At 21.1% G+C, this 17,666-nt stretch overlaps 6 protein-coding genes and 1 non-coding gene across 7 annotated transcripts; 4 read left to right on the top strand and 3 right to left on the bottom strand.

The window, feature by feature from the left end:
* Positions 1–502: 502 nt before the first annotated feature.
* DDB_G0268870 (hypothetical protein) lies at positions 503–1,246 on the bottom strand (the record flags this gene model as incomplete). The annotated part of the gene is made up of 1 exon (XM_641936.1): positions 503–1,246. The coding sequence occupies one exon, from the start codon at positions 1,244–1,246 to the stop codon at positions 503–505; it is 744 nt and encodes a 247-aa protein (XP_647028.1).
* A 1,738-nt stretch (positions 1,247–2,984) lies between these two features.
* Positions 2,985–6,261, top strand: nat10 (hypothetical protein; the record flags this gene model as incomplete). The annotated part of the gene is made up of 2 exons (XM_641935.1): positions 2,985–3,184; positions 3,288–6,261. The coding sequence occupies 2 exons, from the start codon at positions 2,985–2,987 to the stop codon at positions 6,259–6,261; spliced, it is 3,174 nt and encodes a 1,057-aa protein (XP_647027.1).
* Positions 6,262–6,349: 88 nt separating this feature from the next.
* On the bottom strand, positions 6,350–8,842 carry DDB_G0268866 (hypothetical protein; the record flags this gene model as incomplete). Its single annotated transcript, XM_641934.1, has 1 exon — positions 6,350–8,842. One exon carries the CDS (start codon positions 8,840–8,842, stop codon positions 6,350–6,352), a length of 2,493 nt encoding a protein of 830 aa, XP_647026.1.
* A 754-nt stretch (positions 8,843–9,596) lies between these two features.
* tRNA-Asp-GUC-1 lies at positions 9,597–9,668 on the bottom strand. Its single transcript has one exon. It is a non-coding gene; the product is annotated as a tRNA-Asp (tRNA).
* Positions 9,669–10,117: 449 nt separating this feature from the next.
* On the top strand, positions 10,118–11,504 carry DDB_G0268864 (hypothetical protein; the record flags this gene model as incomplete). The annotated part of the gene is made up of 3 exons (XM_641933.1): positions 10,118–10,732; positions 10,889–11,320; positions 11,442–11,504. 3 exons carry the CDS (start codon positions 10,118–10,120, stop codon positions 11,502–11,504), a joined length of 1,110 nt encoding a protein of 369 aa, XP_647025.1.
* A 417-nt stretch (positions 11,505–11,921) lies between these two features.
* DDB_G0269020 (hypothetical protein) lies at positions 11,922–13,403 on the top strand (the record flags this gene model as incomplete). Its single annotated transcript, XM_641932.1, has 1 exon — positions 11,922–13,403. One exon carries the CDS (start codon positions 11,922–11,924, stop codon positions 13,401–13,403), a length of 1,482 nt encoding a protein of 493 aa, XP_647024.1.
* Positions 13,404–14,733: 1,330 nt separating this feature from the next.
* On the top strand, positions 14,734–16,691 carry DDB_G0268862 (hypothetical protein; the record flags this gene model as incomplete). Its single annotated transcript, XM_641931.1, has 2 exons — positions 14,734–15,153; positions 15,243–16,691. The coding sequence occupies 2 exons, from the start codon at positions 14,734–14,736 to the stop codon at positions 16,689–16,691; spliced, it is 1,869 nt and encodes a 622-aa protein (XP_647023.1).
* Positions 16,692–17,666: the final 975 nt, after the last annotated feature.

Genomic DNA, 17,666 nt, shown 5'->3' with positions numbered 1-17,666 from the left:
GAAAAATATTAAAAAAAAAAAAAGAATATAAAAATTTTAAATTAAAATGAAAATAAATAAATAAAAAAAAAGTTTTTTTTTTGTAAAAAAAAAAAAAATTGAACTTTACTTCAATTTATTTTATTTTTTTTTATTTAATTTTATTTTATTTTTTTTTATTTTTTTATTTTATTTTTTTTAATCAAATCAGAAATAACAAAAAAAATAAAAATAATTAAAAAAGCTTTTTTTTTTTTTTTTTTTAATATATTGAAAGAAAAAAGTTTATTTGATTATAAATTATTACTAATAATGTAAAAAAAAAAAAAAAACCCAATTTATGGAACAGAAAGAGTTGGTTAAAAATAATGCTAAGAAAAAAAAAAAAAATAAAAAAAAAAAAAAAACTAACAAAATTTTTTTTTTTTATTTTTGTTTTTATTTTTTATTTTTATTTTTTATTTTCTATTTTTACTTTTTTTATCTTTTATTTTTTATTTTTTTATTTTTTTTTTTTTTTTATTTATAAAATTAATAAAGTAATAACAGATATAAAAATAAAGAATAAAGAAGATTTAAGTACAAATGAATTAGAGGTTGTTCCAATTGGATAGAGTGAAGTTGGAGAAGCAACAAAAGAAGCACCACCGAAAATGATGGTTGTATCTCTTTGATCGGCCCAAATTTGGAAAGAGTTAAAGGTATCGACATCAACATTCAAATCGGATAATTTAATTCTAACAAAAGACCAATCGGAAAGATCAATTGGTGAATCTTCGCTATTGCCAGTCATAACATAGGTGGAATTTAAATTCAAGGTGATACGTTTTGGTATGCCAACAGTTTCAACAGAACATTGGATTTTTGGTGGTACAACTGCTGATGACGATGATCCATCATTTAATTGTGCAGGTGTGTCAGTTGAGCTACTGCTGGATCCAGTGGCATCACTGTGTGGAATTACTTTAATGGTGAATTCAATATATTTACAGTCACTAGTGAAAAAGATATCTCTGTTTCTAAAACCATAGAAACCATTCTCATTGTAGGTCACTGCCTTTACACATTTTAACCAGCCTGGTTTGCAAGTGTTATCTTTCTCTGCATTCTCTACAACATTACTATTAACTGAAGATTGATAAACTACAATATCATCAGCATATCCACCATCATTAAAAATTACAACTGGTCCTGATCCATAACATTTATTTAAACAAATTGAAGCTAATAAAACTAAAGCCAAAAATAATAATCGCACATTTTTCATTTTTTTTTTTTTAAAAATTTTTTTTTAATTTTTTTTAATTTTTTATAATTTTTTTTTTTTTGCCTTAAAATAAATAATTAAATAGTGTTGGTGTTTATTTATACAAAAGAGAAAAAATAGTAATAATAAAAGAATAAAAAAATAAAAAAAAAAAAAAAAAAAAAAAAAACCTTTTTTTATAATACCCCTTTATTGTCCAACCACCTTTTTTTAATTTATAACGAAAAAAATAAAAAAAAATTAAAAAATAAAATAAAATAAAAAGAAAACCAACACTTTCACATTTTTTGATCTTTTTATTTTTTTTTTTTTTTTTTTTTTTTTTTTTTTTTTTTTTTTTTTTTTCAAATGATTCTAATAATCAAACAGAAAACTGTTGTCGGGGAAATAGACTAAATTGGATTTTTTTTTTTTGATTTATTTTTATATTTTTTTATTTTTATTATAAAAAAAAATTTAATAAATTAAAAAATGTAAAAATATAAATTTTTGTTTTGGAATAAAAACACTGTTTTTATCTTAAACTCTTAAAAGAGATATAATAAAGCAATCAATAGAATTACCAAAGTATTAAAATTATCATTTATGGCGTTTGCACTCGCAGTTTTTTTTTTTTTTTTTTTTTTTTTTCAAAAAATATAATTATAAAACCACTTTTTAAGTGAATGATCAAAATGGTTTTATTATTTCACCATAATAAAAAATTTATAGCAATAAATTAAAATAAATAAAAAAAAATAAAACAATTATTATAGTTATAAAAATCTTTAGTTCACAAATTTTCAATTAAATATATTCATCGGAAATTATTTGAAAAAAAAAAAAAAAAAAAAAAAAAAAATTGTTTTCAGGAAAGAAAAAAATCGATTTCAGACCTCCTTTTAATATTTTTTTTTTCCGACCCCTTTCCAATTTTACATTGTTACTTTGATTTTGATTTTGATTTAATTTTAATTTTAATTTTAATTTTTTTTTTTATAAATTATTGTTTTAGTTATTATAAACAAAGATTGGGATTTGAATAAATGATCAAAGCTTTTAGATTTTTAAAATTTTGTACAGAAACAAAATCAATTATTTGATTACTATTATTAAAAATAAAAATAAAAATAAAAATAGTTTGGGGGTGTAAAAAATAAAAATAAAAATAAAATAAAAAAAATATAATTGTTATTTTTTTAATTATTACATAAAAAAGTTTTTTATTTGTTTCTTCTGAATTAATAACAATGAAAATAAAAATAAAAAAAAAAAAACAATTGTTATTTATTTTCAAAACTTAATTTATGGCTATCATAATAATAAATGATCATACATTTTAGTTAATTAAATAACAAAAAAAAAAATAAAAAAATAAAAAAAAATAAATTAAATGAAATAATAAAAATAAAATTATTTATTTCTTTTTTTTTATTTTAAAATTTATTTTTCTTTTTTTCTAACCCCCTTAAATAAATTTTGATTTTTTTTTTTTTTTTTAAAAAACTTAATTTATGTCTGACATAATAATAACTGATCATACATTTTAAATACTTAAAAAAAAAAAATTTTAAAAAAAAATAAAATAAATATAAAAATAAAAAAAAAAAATAAAAAATAATTTTTTTAATTTTTTTATTTTTTTTTTTTTTTTTTTTTTCATAAAAACGACAATTCTTTCGTTTTTTTTTTTTTTTTTTTTTTTTCCCAAAATAATTTCAAAATCATTTTGGATTAATTTCTTACAAAAAAAAAAAAAATGGTAAGAAAGAAAGTTGATACAAGAATTCGTACATTAATCGAAAATGGAGTTGCAACAAATCATCGTAGCTTTTTTGTAATTGTTGGTGATAATGGTAAAGATCAAGTACCAAATCTTCATTACATTTTATCAAAAAGTATTGTAAAAGCAAGACCATCAGTTTTATGGTGTTATAAAGAAGATTTAGGTTTTTCAAAGTAAGTATAATTTTAAATATATATATATATATATATAAATATAATAAAGAAATAAATTATTAATTAATTAATTAATTTATTTATTTATTTGAAAAAAAAAAAGACATAAAAAGAAGAAAATGAAATTAAAAGAAAAATCAAAATCATCAGGTATTGATTCAGTTAATCAAGAAGATCCATTTGATGTTTTTATATCAACAACCAATATTAGATATAGTTATTATTCAGAATCACACAAGATATTGGGTAATACATTTGGTATGTTGGTATTACAAGATTTTGAAGCAATTACACCAAATCTTTTAGCAAGAACCATTGAGACTGTTGAAGGTGGTGGTTTAATTGTATTGTTATTGAAAACCATGGATAGTTTAAAACAATTATATACAATGACAATGGATGTTCATACAAGATTCAGAAGTGAAAATAGTAAAGGTGAAGTTGTATGTAGATTTAATGAACGTTTCTTATTATCATTGGGTAAATCTGAACAATGTTTAGTTATGGATGATGAATTGAATATTTTACCAATTTCAAGTCAATCAAGATCAATTGAAGCAAAACAACAAATTTTAGAGACACCAGAACAGGTTGAATTACGTGAATTTAAACAACAAGTCAAGGATACCGATATTGCAGGTGCATTGATTGAGAATACCAAGACCATGGACCAAGCTACAGCATTACTTACATTCATTGATAGTATCTCTGAGAAAACTTTAAGAAGTACCGTTACATTGACCGCAGGTAGAGGTAGAGGTAAATCTGCAGCATTGGGTTTAGCAATTTCAGCAGCTGTTGCATTTGGTTATTCAAATATTTTCGTATCATCACCAACACCAGAGAATTTGAACACATTATTCCAATTTGTTTTCAAAGGTTTCGATTCAATGGAATATGTTGAACATGTAGATTATGAATTGGTTAAATCTACCAATCCAGAATTTCACGATGCAATCATTCGTGTAAACATCTTTAGATCTCATAGACAAACCATTCAATATATTCAACCACAAGATTATCAAAAACTTGGTCAAGCTGAATTGGTTGTAATCGATGAGGCAGCCGCCATTCCATTACCATTGGTAAAGAATTTATTAGGCCCATACTTGGTATTCATGTCATCCACCATCAATGGTTATGAAGGTACTGGTAGATCATTATCATTGAAATTGATTAAACAATTACGTGAACAATCAACCGTCGTATCAAATTCAAGTAACAAAGCATTAAACTCAATCACTGGTAGAATGTTACGTGAAATTGAATTAAATGAACCAATTCGTTACAGTGCTAGAGATCCAATTGAACGTTGGTTAAATGAATTACTCTGTTTAGATAGTACCATTGCAAAGAGTTCCCCAACAGGTTGTCCACATCCATCAGCTTGTCAATTGTATTATGTTAATCGTGATACACTCTTTAGTTATCATAAAGCATCCGAAGCATTCCTTCAAAAGATGGTTGGACTTTTCGTATCAAGTCATTATAAAAATTCACCAAATGATCTCTTGTTAATGTCTGATGCACCTGATCATCATTTATTCGTTTTGTTAGGACCAATCGATGAAAATAATACAACTGGTCTTCCAGAGATCCTTTGTGCCGTTCAAGTTAGTTTAGAGGGTGAAATTGCAAAAGAATCAATTCTCAATAGTATTAAACGTGGTTATCAAGCATCTGGTGATTTAATTCCATGGACTTTAACTCAACAATATCAAGATGAAGATTTCCCACGTCTTTCAGGTGTTAGAATCGTTCGTATTGCAACTCATCCAGATTATCAAAAAATGGGTTATGGTAGTAAAGCATTAGAATTATTAACTCAATATTATCAAGGTGAAATTACAAATCTTGATGAAGTTAATCAAGAAGAAGAAGAAGAGGACGAAGAAAAAGTCGATCAAAATAAAGGTTCATCAAAAATTTCAACAGTTAAAAAAGATAATGCATCATTATTAACAGAAGTTATTAGACCAAAATCAAATATTCCACCATTATTATTTAAACTTTCAGAAAGAAAACCAGAGAAGCTTCATTATATGGGTGTATCATATGGTTTAACTCAACAACTTTATCAATTTTGGAGTAAATCAAAATATTTACCAGTTTATTTACGTTTAACTTCAAATGACATCACTGGTGAACATACTTGTATTATGTTGAGAGAATTAAATAATGAACAAAATAATACAATTTGTAAAGATGGTTGGTTACAATCATTCCATCAAGATTTCAAAAAAAGATTTATAAATTTATTAGGTTATGAATTTAGAAATTTTAATTCATCAATTGCTTTAAATATTTTATATGAAAAGAAAGTTAATAATACAGTAGCAGTAGCATCGTCAACAACAAAGAATGAATTAACACAAAATGAAATGGAATTATTATTTTCATCATATGATTTAAAACGTTTAGAATCATATAGTAATAATATAGTTGATTATCATGTTGTAATTGATTTATTACCATCATTATCAAAATTATATTTTACAAATAAATTAAAGATTGAAGATATTTCATTGATTCAATCAGCAATTTTATTAGCATTAGGTCTTCAACATAAAACTGTTGATAATTTAATTGGTGAATTAAATTTAGCTTCAAATCAAGTTTTATCATTATTCAATCAAACTATGCGTAAAATTAATACAGAGTTAAAACAAAAACAAGAGAAATTCATTCAAGATTCAATGCCAAAATTATCAATTGTGGCTCCAAGAACTGGTCAATTCAAATCATTTAAAGGTGATATCAAAGAGACTGATATGATTCCATTGGCTGAAGATATGGAAAGTGAATTGGAAAAAGGTGCTGAAGAAGTTGTAAACAAATTAAAACATCAATTAGAAAATGATTCTTCACTTTCAAAATATTTAGTTAAAGGAAATGATGAAGATTGGTCAAAAGCTTTAAAACCTGGTTCAATTCCAAATTCAATTACAATTAAACGTAAATCTGATGAAAATGAAGAAACTGATAAAAAAGAAAATAATAAAAAATCAAAAACAAAGAATAATAATAATAATAATAATAATAATAAAAAGGTTAATAATCAAAAATCAAAAAAATAAATAAATACAGTTACAATTACAATTACAAATAATTTTTTTTTTTTTTTTTTTTTTTAATCCATTTCTATTTTTTTTTATTTTAAATAATTTATAAATAATTTTCATTATTTAATAATTTTTTAATAATAATTGGATGAATTAAATTATTTTTTTCAATTATACGTGGTAATGTTAAAGTTGTTAAGGTATTATTTGAATTGATTGCATTTGATAGATCATCTGAATTAAGTTTTGAAATTGATGAAAGTCTAAAATTAATATCTAATGATTTTAAAATTTGATTATTTTGTTCAATAATATCAATGATGAATCTAATTGGATCTAAATTACTTGAAGAATCCCAACCACCTGGTGTATTATCAATTGAAATTGATTCTAATGTTTTATTATTTAATATTGGATTTAATAATAATGACCAATCTTTAACTTTTGATATAATTAATGAGAATTTCTTTATTGTTGAATTATTCGATTCGAAAAAGTCTGAAATCACTCTTTCATTAATATAAAAACTACTATATATATAAAATTCTTTTAATTTTAGTAAATTTAATTTTGAATTCTTTTCAATTGATTGAAATAATTTCTCCCATTCTATATAAATCGATTCATCAATTGGTGGTGAACTATCACCACCACCATTATTATTATTGTTTTCATTATCATTATGTGAAACAAAACCTGAAAATGATTTTAACATTTTAATTTTTAAAATTATTAATTCTGATAATTTTGGTAATAGTTCAATTGATAAGAAATCAATAGTTTGTTGGAGTGGTATAGTTGTTTTAATTGATTTCATATTAAGTACCAATGATTCTAATGTTTTTTGATTATTATTTAATAAACTTTGTTTACAAGCTTCAGAAATTCTTGGAATTTTTAAATGTTTTAATTCCTTAAAATCACCATATTCAAATATTATACTACTCTTTAAATCTTCAATTTCTAATGTTTCTAATGTAAAATTTTTAAATCTATCAAATATTGTTATATGATGATTATTATTATTACTATTATTATCATTTATCATTGAATTGAATGAAAATGATTTTAAAGATTTATTTGAATTAAATAAATCAATAAATGATGTCATATGAATATTTGATGGTGATTTACTAAATAGTTGAACTTTTTCTAATTTTTTATCTCTTGATAATAATTGAATAAATTCATTGAAATCATTCTCCCAAATACTATTATCAAAATGAACTTGTTCAATCATTTGATTTAATCTAAAAAATAATTTAATTTCTTCATTTGTAATTTTACAATTTTTAATTGTTAATGATTTTAATGACCATGTTGATACTATTGTTGGTGAATTAATTAATTGTTGTTGTTGATGTTGTTGATGTTGTTGATGTTGACAATTTGAATTTGGTGATAATGATAATAAACAAGATGATGGATTTGTAAATGAAAATAATTTTTCAAATTTTAATATATCACAACCAATATGTGATGATAATGTTAATTCTTTTAAATTTTTACATTTATTAATTAAAAATCTTGATAAAGTTTCACTTGATAAATCTAAATCTTCATCTGAAAAAATTGATAAACTTTTAATTTTTTTACAAGATTCATTTTGATCGTTTAATGAGTTTGAATTATTATTATTATTATTACCTTCTAATATTGATGATGATGATGATGATGATGAATCATTTTGGTGATTTAACATTTTAATTGTTGTATTTGCCATACCACCATTTAAAATTCTTTTTAATGAATTTAAAAATTGAACCATTGGAAATTCATCATCTATAAATATCTTTACAATCTTTACATTTTTAAATAATAAAAATTCCTCTCCATTTAAACAATAATCTATTAAATTCATAACTTTAACTTTATCTTTAAAAAGTGCTGAAAATTTCATTTTATTTGAAACTTTATTTAGTTCTTTAAATAATTCCATTAATTCATTATCATCATCATTTTCTGATTCACTATTATATATTTCATTATTATTATTATTATTATTGTTACTAGTGTTAAATGAGAGTAATTTTGATTTAATTTTATTTTTTTCATTAATTTCACCCCAGTCTTGAAAATCAATGATTTTAATTGTTTTGAATTCGATACCCAACCAAGTTGAAAAATAATAAATTTGATCGAAATCACCAGAATATGAAATTCCATATGATGGAAATAAAATTTTTGGAATTATTTGACTTCTCCAACTTTTACAAACTGTAGTAAGTGTGAATATAGCTTGTTGGGTCATTTCATTACAAAATCTAATTTTAAATGTACTTTCATTATTTGGTATATATTTTATAAAATATTCTAAAATTTGTTTTATAATATAGTTTGGTATTTGTGATTTATTACTATCGTTATTATTATTATTATTATTATTATTATTATTATTATTATTATTATTATTATTATTATTATTATTATTATTATTATTATTATTATTATTAATAATATTACTATTATTAATACTATTATTATTATTATTATTATTATTATTATTATTATTATTATTATTATTATTATTATTATTATTATTATTATTATTATTATTATTATTATTATTATTATTATCAGGTCTATTTAAATTCATTTTTTTTTTTTTTTTTTTTTTGTTTAATGTTGATGTTGGAGATAATAAAAATGAATTTTTTTTTTTTTTTTATTTTTTTTTTTTTTTTTATTTTTATTTTTTTTTTATTTTTATTTTTTAAATATTTCATTCTGGTAAAAAAGATATTAACAAGCATAAAAAAAAAAAAAAATTAGAAATAAAAATAAAAATTATATTTATTTAAAATATTGTTGGAATTCTACTAAAAATAAAAAATGTATTAAATATTAGAATAGAAAAAACAAGGTACCCAACACAAATACCCAAATCACAAAATACAACCTTTGTAAGTCAAAATTGAAGTTTAATTTTGTTTTTTTTTTTTGTTTTTTTTTTTTTTTTTTAAAAAAAGGAGGTAAAATCTTACAAGAAGAATATTGGTAAATATAAAAGATGTAAAGTTAAAAAAAACAATGATTATTTTTTTTTTTTTTATTTTTTTTTTCACGACATATATGTTATAAAGAAATAGAATTTAATAATCAACCAATTAAAAAAAGAAAGAAGAAATGAAGAATCAATAGATATTTGTCATAGAGATATTAAACCTGAAAATTATTATTATTTTTTTTTTTCCAGTTCAAATTATAAAATTGTTATTTATTTTTATATTATAATTAAAATTTAGATAGATCTCGGTTTAGATCCTTATCATTTGCATGGAAAATTTTCCAATCTATATCCGATTCCATCAGGAATCGAACTCCTGACCTTAAAATTTTCAAATAAAAAGCTCCCTGTCCGGGAATTGAACCCGGGCCTTTCGCGTGACAGGCGAAAATCCTCACCACTAGACCAACAAGGATTATTTGTTGAGATTTCATTTTGAATACGTCTAACCGATTTATTTTTTTTATTACTTTTTAGTGATCAACCATACAGGAATACCAATAAACCAAATTTAGGAATAATTAAAATAAAAATTTGCATTGTAAATCTACTCGATGAATGTTTATATTATTTTAACCATTTATACTAATAATAATAAAATAAACTAATTTAAAAGGAAACTTTTTTTTTTTTAAAATTTAAAATGGATTTATATTTTTTTTGTCAAATTTGGTAATTAAAAATTTAATTTTAATTTTTTTTTTTTTTTTTTGTAAAAAAAAAAAAAAACAATTTATTTTAATTGAATTTAATAAAAACAAAAAATTATTTTAATAAAACAAAAAAATGAAAAAAAAAAAAAAATTTCAACCACCACACAGATAAAATAGTTATTATAATTGTTTACAAATAAAATAAAGAAAAATGAGGAATCAAGTTATTATTCCTTTAGCTTTTTTCACATATAAATTTGTATATTGGTTTAAAAGTTATAGATTTTTGTCAAGTATTTATAAGATTTCAAGTTTTAAAGAATTAGAAGAGGTGTTAATAAATTCAATTAGTAAAAATGGACTAGCTGCAGCAGCATCTTCAATCACTGAAGGTGAATTAATTTTTGCACTTTATTCAAGGTTGAATTCAACTTCTCCACTATTAACAAATATTATAAAAGATGCATCATCATCAAATATATCATCTGCAATTGCCGCAACAGCAACAGCATCATCATCAGCATCAGATGTTATATCGACTGCAGCTTCAAATACAATACCAATAATAATTAGTTCCACAACAACTAATAATGCAAATAGTGGAGTATTGGCAATTCAAACCACAACATCATTAATCTTTGAATGTGCACATTCATCATTGGCCACAATGTCAAGTGTAATATCACAACAATATACCTCTGTACCATCATTCACCTTAACTGACTCCTTAGGTGAAACTATAAATGTAATCACTGATAATGTAGTATTCCCACTAGAGAATAGTTTTTCAAAATTTATACTACAATCACCTGGCGATTCTTTATTTGTAAGTACTAATTTTAAAAATAAATATATAAATAACATTATTATTATTATTATTATTATTATTATTATTATTATTATTATTATTATTATTATTATAATTATTATTATTATTATTATTACTAATACATGTAGGTGTATTTGTTTTGGTTTATTTTAGACAAGATTCTTTGAAATATTACTTGGAAAAAGAAAATTATTAGGTCAATTAATAGAAGAGAGAGTGTTAAGACCAAATATTAATTTATACACTGTTTTATCATGTAAAATTGGAAAGATTGGTAACGATATTCAATGGAGATTAGTTAATGAACCATTTCAATTCTCAAAGGATAAATTGGATTTTGATCTTGCCGATTCAAAATTTAAAACTTTAATGTATGGTGGGTTTGTTATTGCTTTATCAACAAGTATTATACTTTATTTTGGTATTCCAATGTTACGTGATTATCTTTATCATTTGAAAATTAAACAAACTTCAACAACCTATGAAGATTCAAAAAGAAGTTGTTCAATTTGTTATGAAGGTGTTAGAGATGTTGTCTTTTTACCATGTTCTCATGTTGTCACTTGTTTTGATTGTTCTTCAATGGTAAGTTAAAATTAAATAATTTAAATTTTAAAGTTTTAAAATTAATTTTATATATTATTTTACTAATTCTTTTTTTTTTTTTTTTTTTAATTTTTTAAATAATAAAATTAACAATAATTAGGTTGGAACTTGTCCTGTTTGTCGTATGATGATTCAAACAAAGAAAAAGATATTTTTCTCTTAAAAATAAATAAAATTCCAAAATTTTTTCTTTTCTTGGTAGGAAATTGTTATATTAATTATATAAATAATTTTCATCAAATTTGTGTATAAAAAATAAAAAATAAAAAATAAATAGATTTATTATAATAATTCCCAAAATAGCTAATTTATAAATTTTTAATTTTAAATAATTTTATTGAAAAAATATTCAATAACACTAATTAGGGTTGATCGGGTTCCAAAAAAGGAAACTGTTTTGTTTTGGAAATTATTTTTTAAAAATTTTTTTTTAATTATAACGTGTTTCTATAAGGCTTTATTTTTTTTTATTTTATTTTATTTTATTTTTTTTTATTTTATTTTATTTTATTTTTTTTTTCTAAACAATTTTTTTTTTATTATTTGTATTGGTTCGTTAATAAACAAATAAAATAAAATAATGACAAAAAAAACAAATTTAAAATTAAAATCAATTTCTCAATATGAAAATATTTATAAATTTATATCAAATAAGAAGAATGAGATAGGTATAAATGAATTAGAGGAAACTGAGTTACTTTTAAAAGAGAGGAAGTATTATCCAGTAATAAAGAGTGGGTTTCAGTGTCTTAGATCAAGACAAAAAATAAAAAATAGATTAAAAACAGTATTGACACCTATTAGTAATCATATTAAAAATTCAATAATCGGATATTGCCATGGAAGTAATCACTATAGTATAACTAAAACAATAAAAATTCTTCGATCACTTCGTTTTATCTGGAATGGTTACACAATTGACTCAATAAATTTTGTTAAAAATTGCACAATATGTTTGGCTAAAAAATCAATAAAAAACTCTCAACCTCCAAAAACTAAAGAACCAACAAAAATCATAATAAAATCAACCATCCAAACAAGATCAAGATTAAAAAATGCCTCTCCACCAAAACTCCAAGTTACTAAACCCCTAAAAGATTATTTTGAAAGGAATAAAAATAAAATAACAACAACAAAAAGAAATAATAATATTGGATTTCAAATTAATACTAATCTCATTAATAATAATATAAAAATAACTAATACAAATAATATTAATAATAATTATAATAATTTAAATAATCATATAAATAATAATTTAAATAATATAAATAATAAAAATAATAATAATAATAATAATAATAATAATAATAATAATAATAATAATAATAATAATAATAATAATAATAATAATAATAATAATAATAATAATTTAAATTTGAACATTAATAATTTAATTAATAATTATAATTCTAATAATAATGAAAAATTAGATAAAAGACAAAAACAAGAAAAAAATAATGAGAATAATAATGGAGATTTAAGATTAAGGACACCGCCAGGGCCTCCTTCAACCTCATCAATTTCTGAAAACTTTTTAGTGAACTCTTCCAATTTAATACATTCACTAGCATTGAATCCAATCAATAATAATAATTTTAAAAATAATAATAAAAATAATAATAATATAAATAATAATAATAATAATAGTAATCATAATAATAATAATAATAAAAATAATAAAAATAATGATAATAATAACAATAATAGTAATAAAGATTTTGGCCAAAGTGAAATAAAGAAAGCCATTGCTAATGAAATTTATAAAAGTCCTTCAGCCTTTATAAAAAAACAAAAAATTGAAGATATAATTATAAATAAAAGAAAAACCAACAATAATGATAATAATATTATTAATAATAATAACAACATTAATAATAATTATAATAAAAATGATTATAAAACTCAAACTACAACTACAAATATAACAAATAATAATGTTGAGTCCAAACAACCACAAGAAATTACTGCACCTCCAAACTCACAAATTTGTTGTTCTCAAATAGTTGAAGAAACTACTATATTAAAAAAATTTGTTTATCTTATTAAAAAATATTGGTGATGAACGACAAATAATTAAATTTTAAAAATAAAATAATTGTTGATTAAAAAAAATAAAAAAAATAAAAATTAAAAAAAAATAAAAAAAAAAAAAAAAAAAAAGAAATAAAATTTAAACTAAAATATCTTTTTCTTTTTTTTTTTTTTTTTTAAAATTTTATTTATTTTATTTTATTAAGGTGATTAAAAAAAAAAAAAAAAAAAAAAAAAAAAGGATTTTTATTAATTATTAGAATTATGGTGTGAATAAAAAAAACACCAACACTCGAATATTGATGTGATCTATATAAAAAAAAAATAATCGATTATTTTATTGTTTATTTCAAACCTTATGGTGCTATCATAGGAAAAAAACAAAGATAAAAATAATTTTATTCCCAAAAGCCGGGTTCGGATTAATAAATTTTTTCAAAAGCCGTTTATCTTTGCATTTTTTTATAAAAAAAAATTTAAAAAAAAAATCTCGTTTTTTAAAATAGGTTTTTTTCTTTTTTTTTTTTTTTCCTTGCCCTAACGGCACTAAACACCCATCAGATTCGTTTAAAAAAAAAAAAAAGTAAAAATAAATTTTTAAAAAAAAAAAATTTTAAAAGGAAAAGTCAAACGACACTCCCCTGTTTTCGGTGTAGACTTTTAAAAAAAAAAAAATTAAAATTAAAAAAAATAAAAATAAATAAATCAAAACTAATAAATAAGTCGGCCAGTTTTAAGAGGTGTAGTGTCTATCCAAAAATAATTTTGTAAACTGATATTTTTAAAAATATTTTTTTTTTTTTTTTTTTTTTTTTTTTTTTTTCCAGACTATTTATTCGGCAGCTATTAAAATTAATATTTTTAGTCAGTTTATTGGTAGTAAAAACTAAAATAAATCTCTCTCTCTCTCTTTCTATTTCTCCCACTCAACCCCTTTTTTTTTTTTTTTTTTTTTTTTTTTTTCTTTATTTTTTTTTTTCTCAAACACCATTAGTTTTGTTTAACCCTTTTCACAATAAAAAAAAAACACACACAACCATTTTAAACATTATTAATCACATACATATCTGTTTTTATAATAAATTGTTTATTTTTTTTTTTTTCCAAAATAAAAACAATTATCCTTTTTTTGTCAAAAAAAAATAAAATAAAAAAAAATAATAATTAAAAAAAAACCATTTTTTTAAAAAAAAAAAAAAATAATAATTAAAAAATACTACATCATTGTTATCAGTTCCAATCAATAATTATTCATTATTAATAACATTACATATTATTTGTAAATTTTTTTTTTATTTTTTTATTATTATTATTTTTTAAATTAAAATAATTAAATTTTATAAATAAAAAAAAAAAAGATGGAAACCAACAACAATAATAATAATAATAATATAAATAATATAAATAATATAAATAACAATATATATAATAATGAGGGAGTAGAATTACAAAATGTTACATCTAACGAAAATAATAATACTAAAGAAATCCAAATAATTAATTACAATGAAAAGGATTTAGAAAAAAATGAAAGCTCCCCATCTGATGATGATAAAAAAGAAATGAAAAATTTTCAAAGTAAATACAGTAAATATAACCCAAGATTTTATTTAACTGAATACTGGGACGAGTGTAAAATTATTTTTGCTTCAATGTTTTATAAATTCGCTTTTGAAACTTATTCAAGTGCTCTTGGTCTCGTTGTCCTTACAAGATTTGAAAATGATAACGGTGTTACATTTTTAGCAATTATGAATATTATTTATTTTTTATCACAAGTAAGTAAAAAATTAAAATAATAATAAAAAAAAAAAAATGTAAAACTAATTTTTTATTTTTTTTATTTTATTTTACTTAATTTTAAAAGTCAATTGGATCAATGTTAGTATCACCATTTGTTAAAAAATATAGAGCTAGTAGAGTTACATCATGTGTTATGTTTTCAATGGCAATTTTAATTACAGTTTTTATTATAATATGTGCATCTACTGGTACAAAGATAAGTGTTGATCAACTTGGATCATGGAATCGTTATTTGGTGGTACCATTGTATTGCTTAATGGGAATTTTCGTTGGTATGATTGAGGTTAGTAGAAAATTAACACCAAGACAAATATTGGGAAGTGATAATAAGAAATTATCAAAATTGAATGGTTACATTCATTTATTCTATGAAATTTCCGGTACTGGTGGTGCTTTCCTTTCAACTCCATTGATTGAAAAATTAGGACCAGTTTTCGCTTTATCTCATCAACCAGTTTTCTTTTTACTAGGTGCCATATTCTTCTTTTGGGTTTCACAACCATTCCCACCAACTGTTATAAAGACTCCAAAAGATGTACAAGCTGAAAAAGATGGTATAATTATACACTCTTTCAAAACTGTTGGCTCTGGAATCTACCATTACTTTTATTCATTATTAGTTGGTGCTCGTCATATTCTTAGTGTTAAATATTGGTGGATTATTACAACCTATGTATTACCACAAGTTTTACATAGATTATTAGAGAATTTATTATTCCCAACTTTTGCTAAAAAGGTTTTACACCAAGGCTCTTTAAGTGGTATCCTTACTGGTGGTTCTAATTTCGGTGAAGCTGTTGGTTCAATTTTGGTTGTCAAATTTGGTAATAGATTAAAGAATCCATTATGGTGGGTTAGAATTGATGGTCTTTTCTGCTCTTTAGTTTGGGTATTGGTTTACCCACCAAAATTAAGTTCTCCAACCGCTATTGCTTGTTCAATGATTCCAATTTGGACTTTAGTTTCCGCTTTCTGGGCTGCTGGTGATATTTCACTCCTTTCATTCATCCAATCAAAATTCCCATTAAATTCTCATGACAATCATGATAGTGATAATGTTCATCAAGAAAATTCAGATACTGATAGTGAAAAATCAGATATTTCCGATATAAATACTAGTACAACTAATTTAACTATTAAACCAATGACTCCAGAAGAATCTGTTGATGATCTTGCTAAAGAATTAGGTGAACAATCTACCAATAATAATCAACAACAACAACAAGAGTCATCATCATCTCAATCAGTTGAGGTTGAGAATGATATTAGTGACGAAGATGATGCTCCATCAGGTACACCATTAGCCTCTGTCTTGGGTTTCTTATTTGCTATGTATGCTATTATCATTTCTTTATTAAGTTATGGACTTGGTACTGGTATGGATAAATCCGCTGCAAATGGTGATATTAATGATGGTTTCTTTTGGATTGCCGGTGTTGGATTTACTGTTTGTGGTGGTCTAATTGTAATAACTTCTTTCTTTGCTAGAAACAAAGAATTAAGAAAATTATAAGCTTTTTCTAGGTATTGATGGCTTAAATCATTTTGTTTTGTATATTTATTTAACATTTTCAAAAAAAAAAAAAAAAAAATCAATTCTCATTATTCTTTTTTTCCACCTTTTTTTCTTTATTTTTTCTTTTTTTTTTTCATTTTACATTTTATTAAATAATCATTCAGTAATAATAATAATAATAATAATAATAATAATAATAATAATAATAATAATAATAATAATAATAATAATAATAATAATAATAATAATAATAATAATAATAATAATAATAATAATAATAATAATAACAATAATAATAACAATAATTACTAAAATCACATAACCAAAGTAATACATTTTTATTTTTCTTTTTTTTTTTTTCTTTTTTTTTAATTCAGACAAGCTCAAAAAAAAAAAAAAAACCCTTAAACCGAATCAACCAAAAAAAAAAAAAAAAAAAAAACAATAATATAAATAATAATAATAATAATAATAATAATAATAATAATAATAATAATATTTTTTTTTAATTTTTAAAAAAAAAAAAATACAATAAATCAAGCTTTATTAGAAATTAAGGAGGGGAGATTTAAAAAAAATGAATAGTAATATTTTTAACTATTCTTTCTTCAAAATTGGATCATGTTGATTTTTTTGGATAATGTATATTTAATAAGATAATTTAAAAAAGATTATTGGATAGAGGAATTAATTTATATATATATATATATATTTATTTATTTATTTATTTTGCATTCAATATTTATAAACCTTACGTATGTATTAATAGCCATAAAAAAAAAAAAAAAAAAAAAAAAAAGTTCCATCTTTTTCATTTGAAAAATTAAATTAGTTTATCACTTTTTTCCAGTTATTTTGATTGATACCATTAATTATTAATAAAAAAATAAAAAAAATAATATACTTTTTTTTAATAATCAAGAATTAAGAATATATTCTATTTATTGATTATATATTTATTACAAAAATAAA

This window comes from Dictyostelium discoideum, assembly GCF_000004695.1.
Source record: "Dictyostelium discoideum AX4 chromosome 1 chromosome, whole genome shotgun sequence".
NCBI lineage: Eukaryota > Evosea > Eumycetozoa > Dictyosteliales > Dictyosteliaceae > Dictyostelium > Dictyostelium discoideum.
This window is presented reverse-complemented; position numbering and strand designations above follow the sequence as displayed.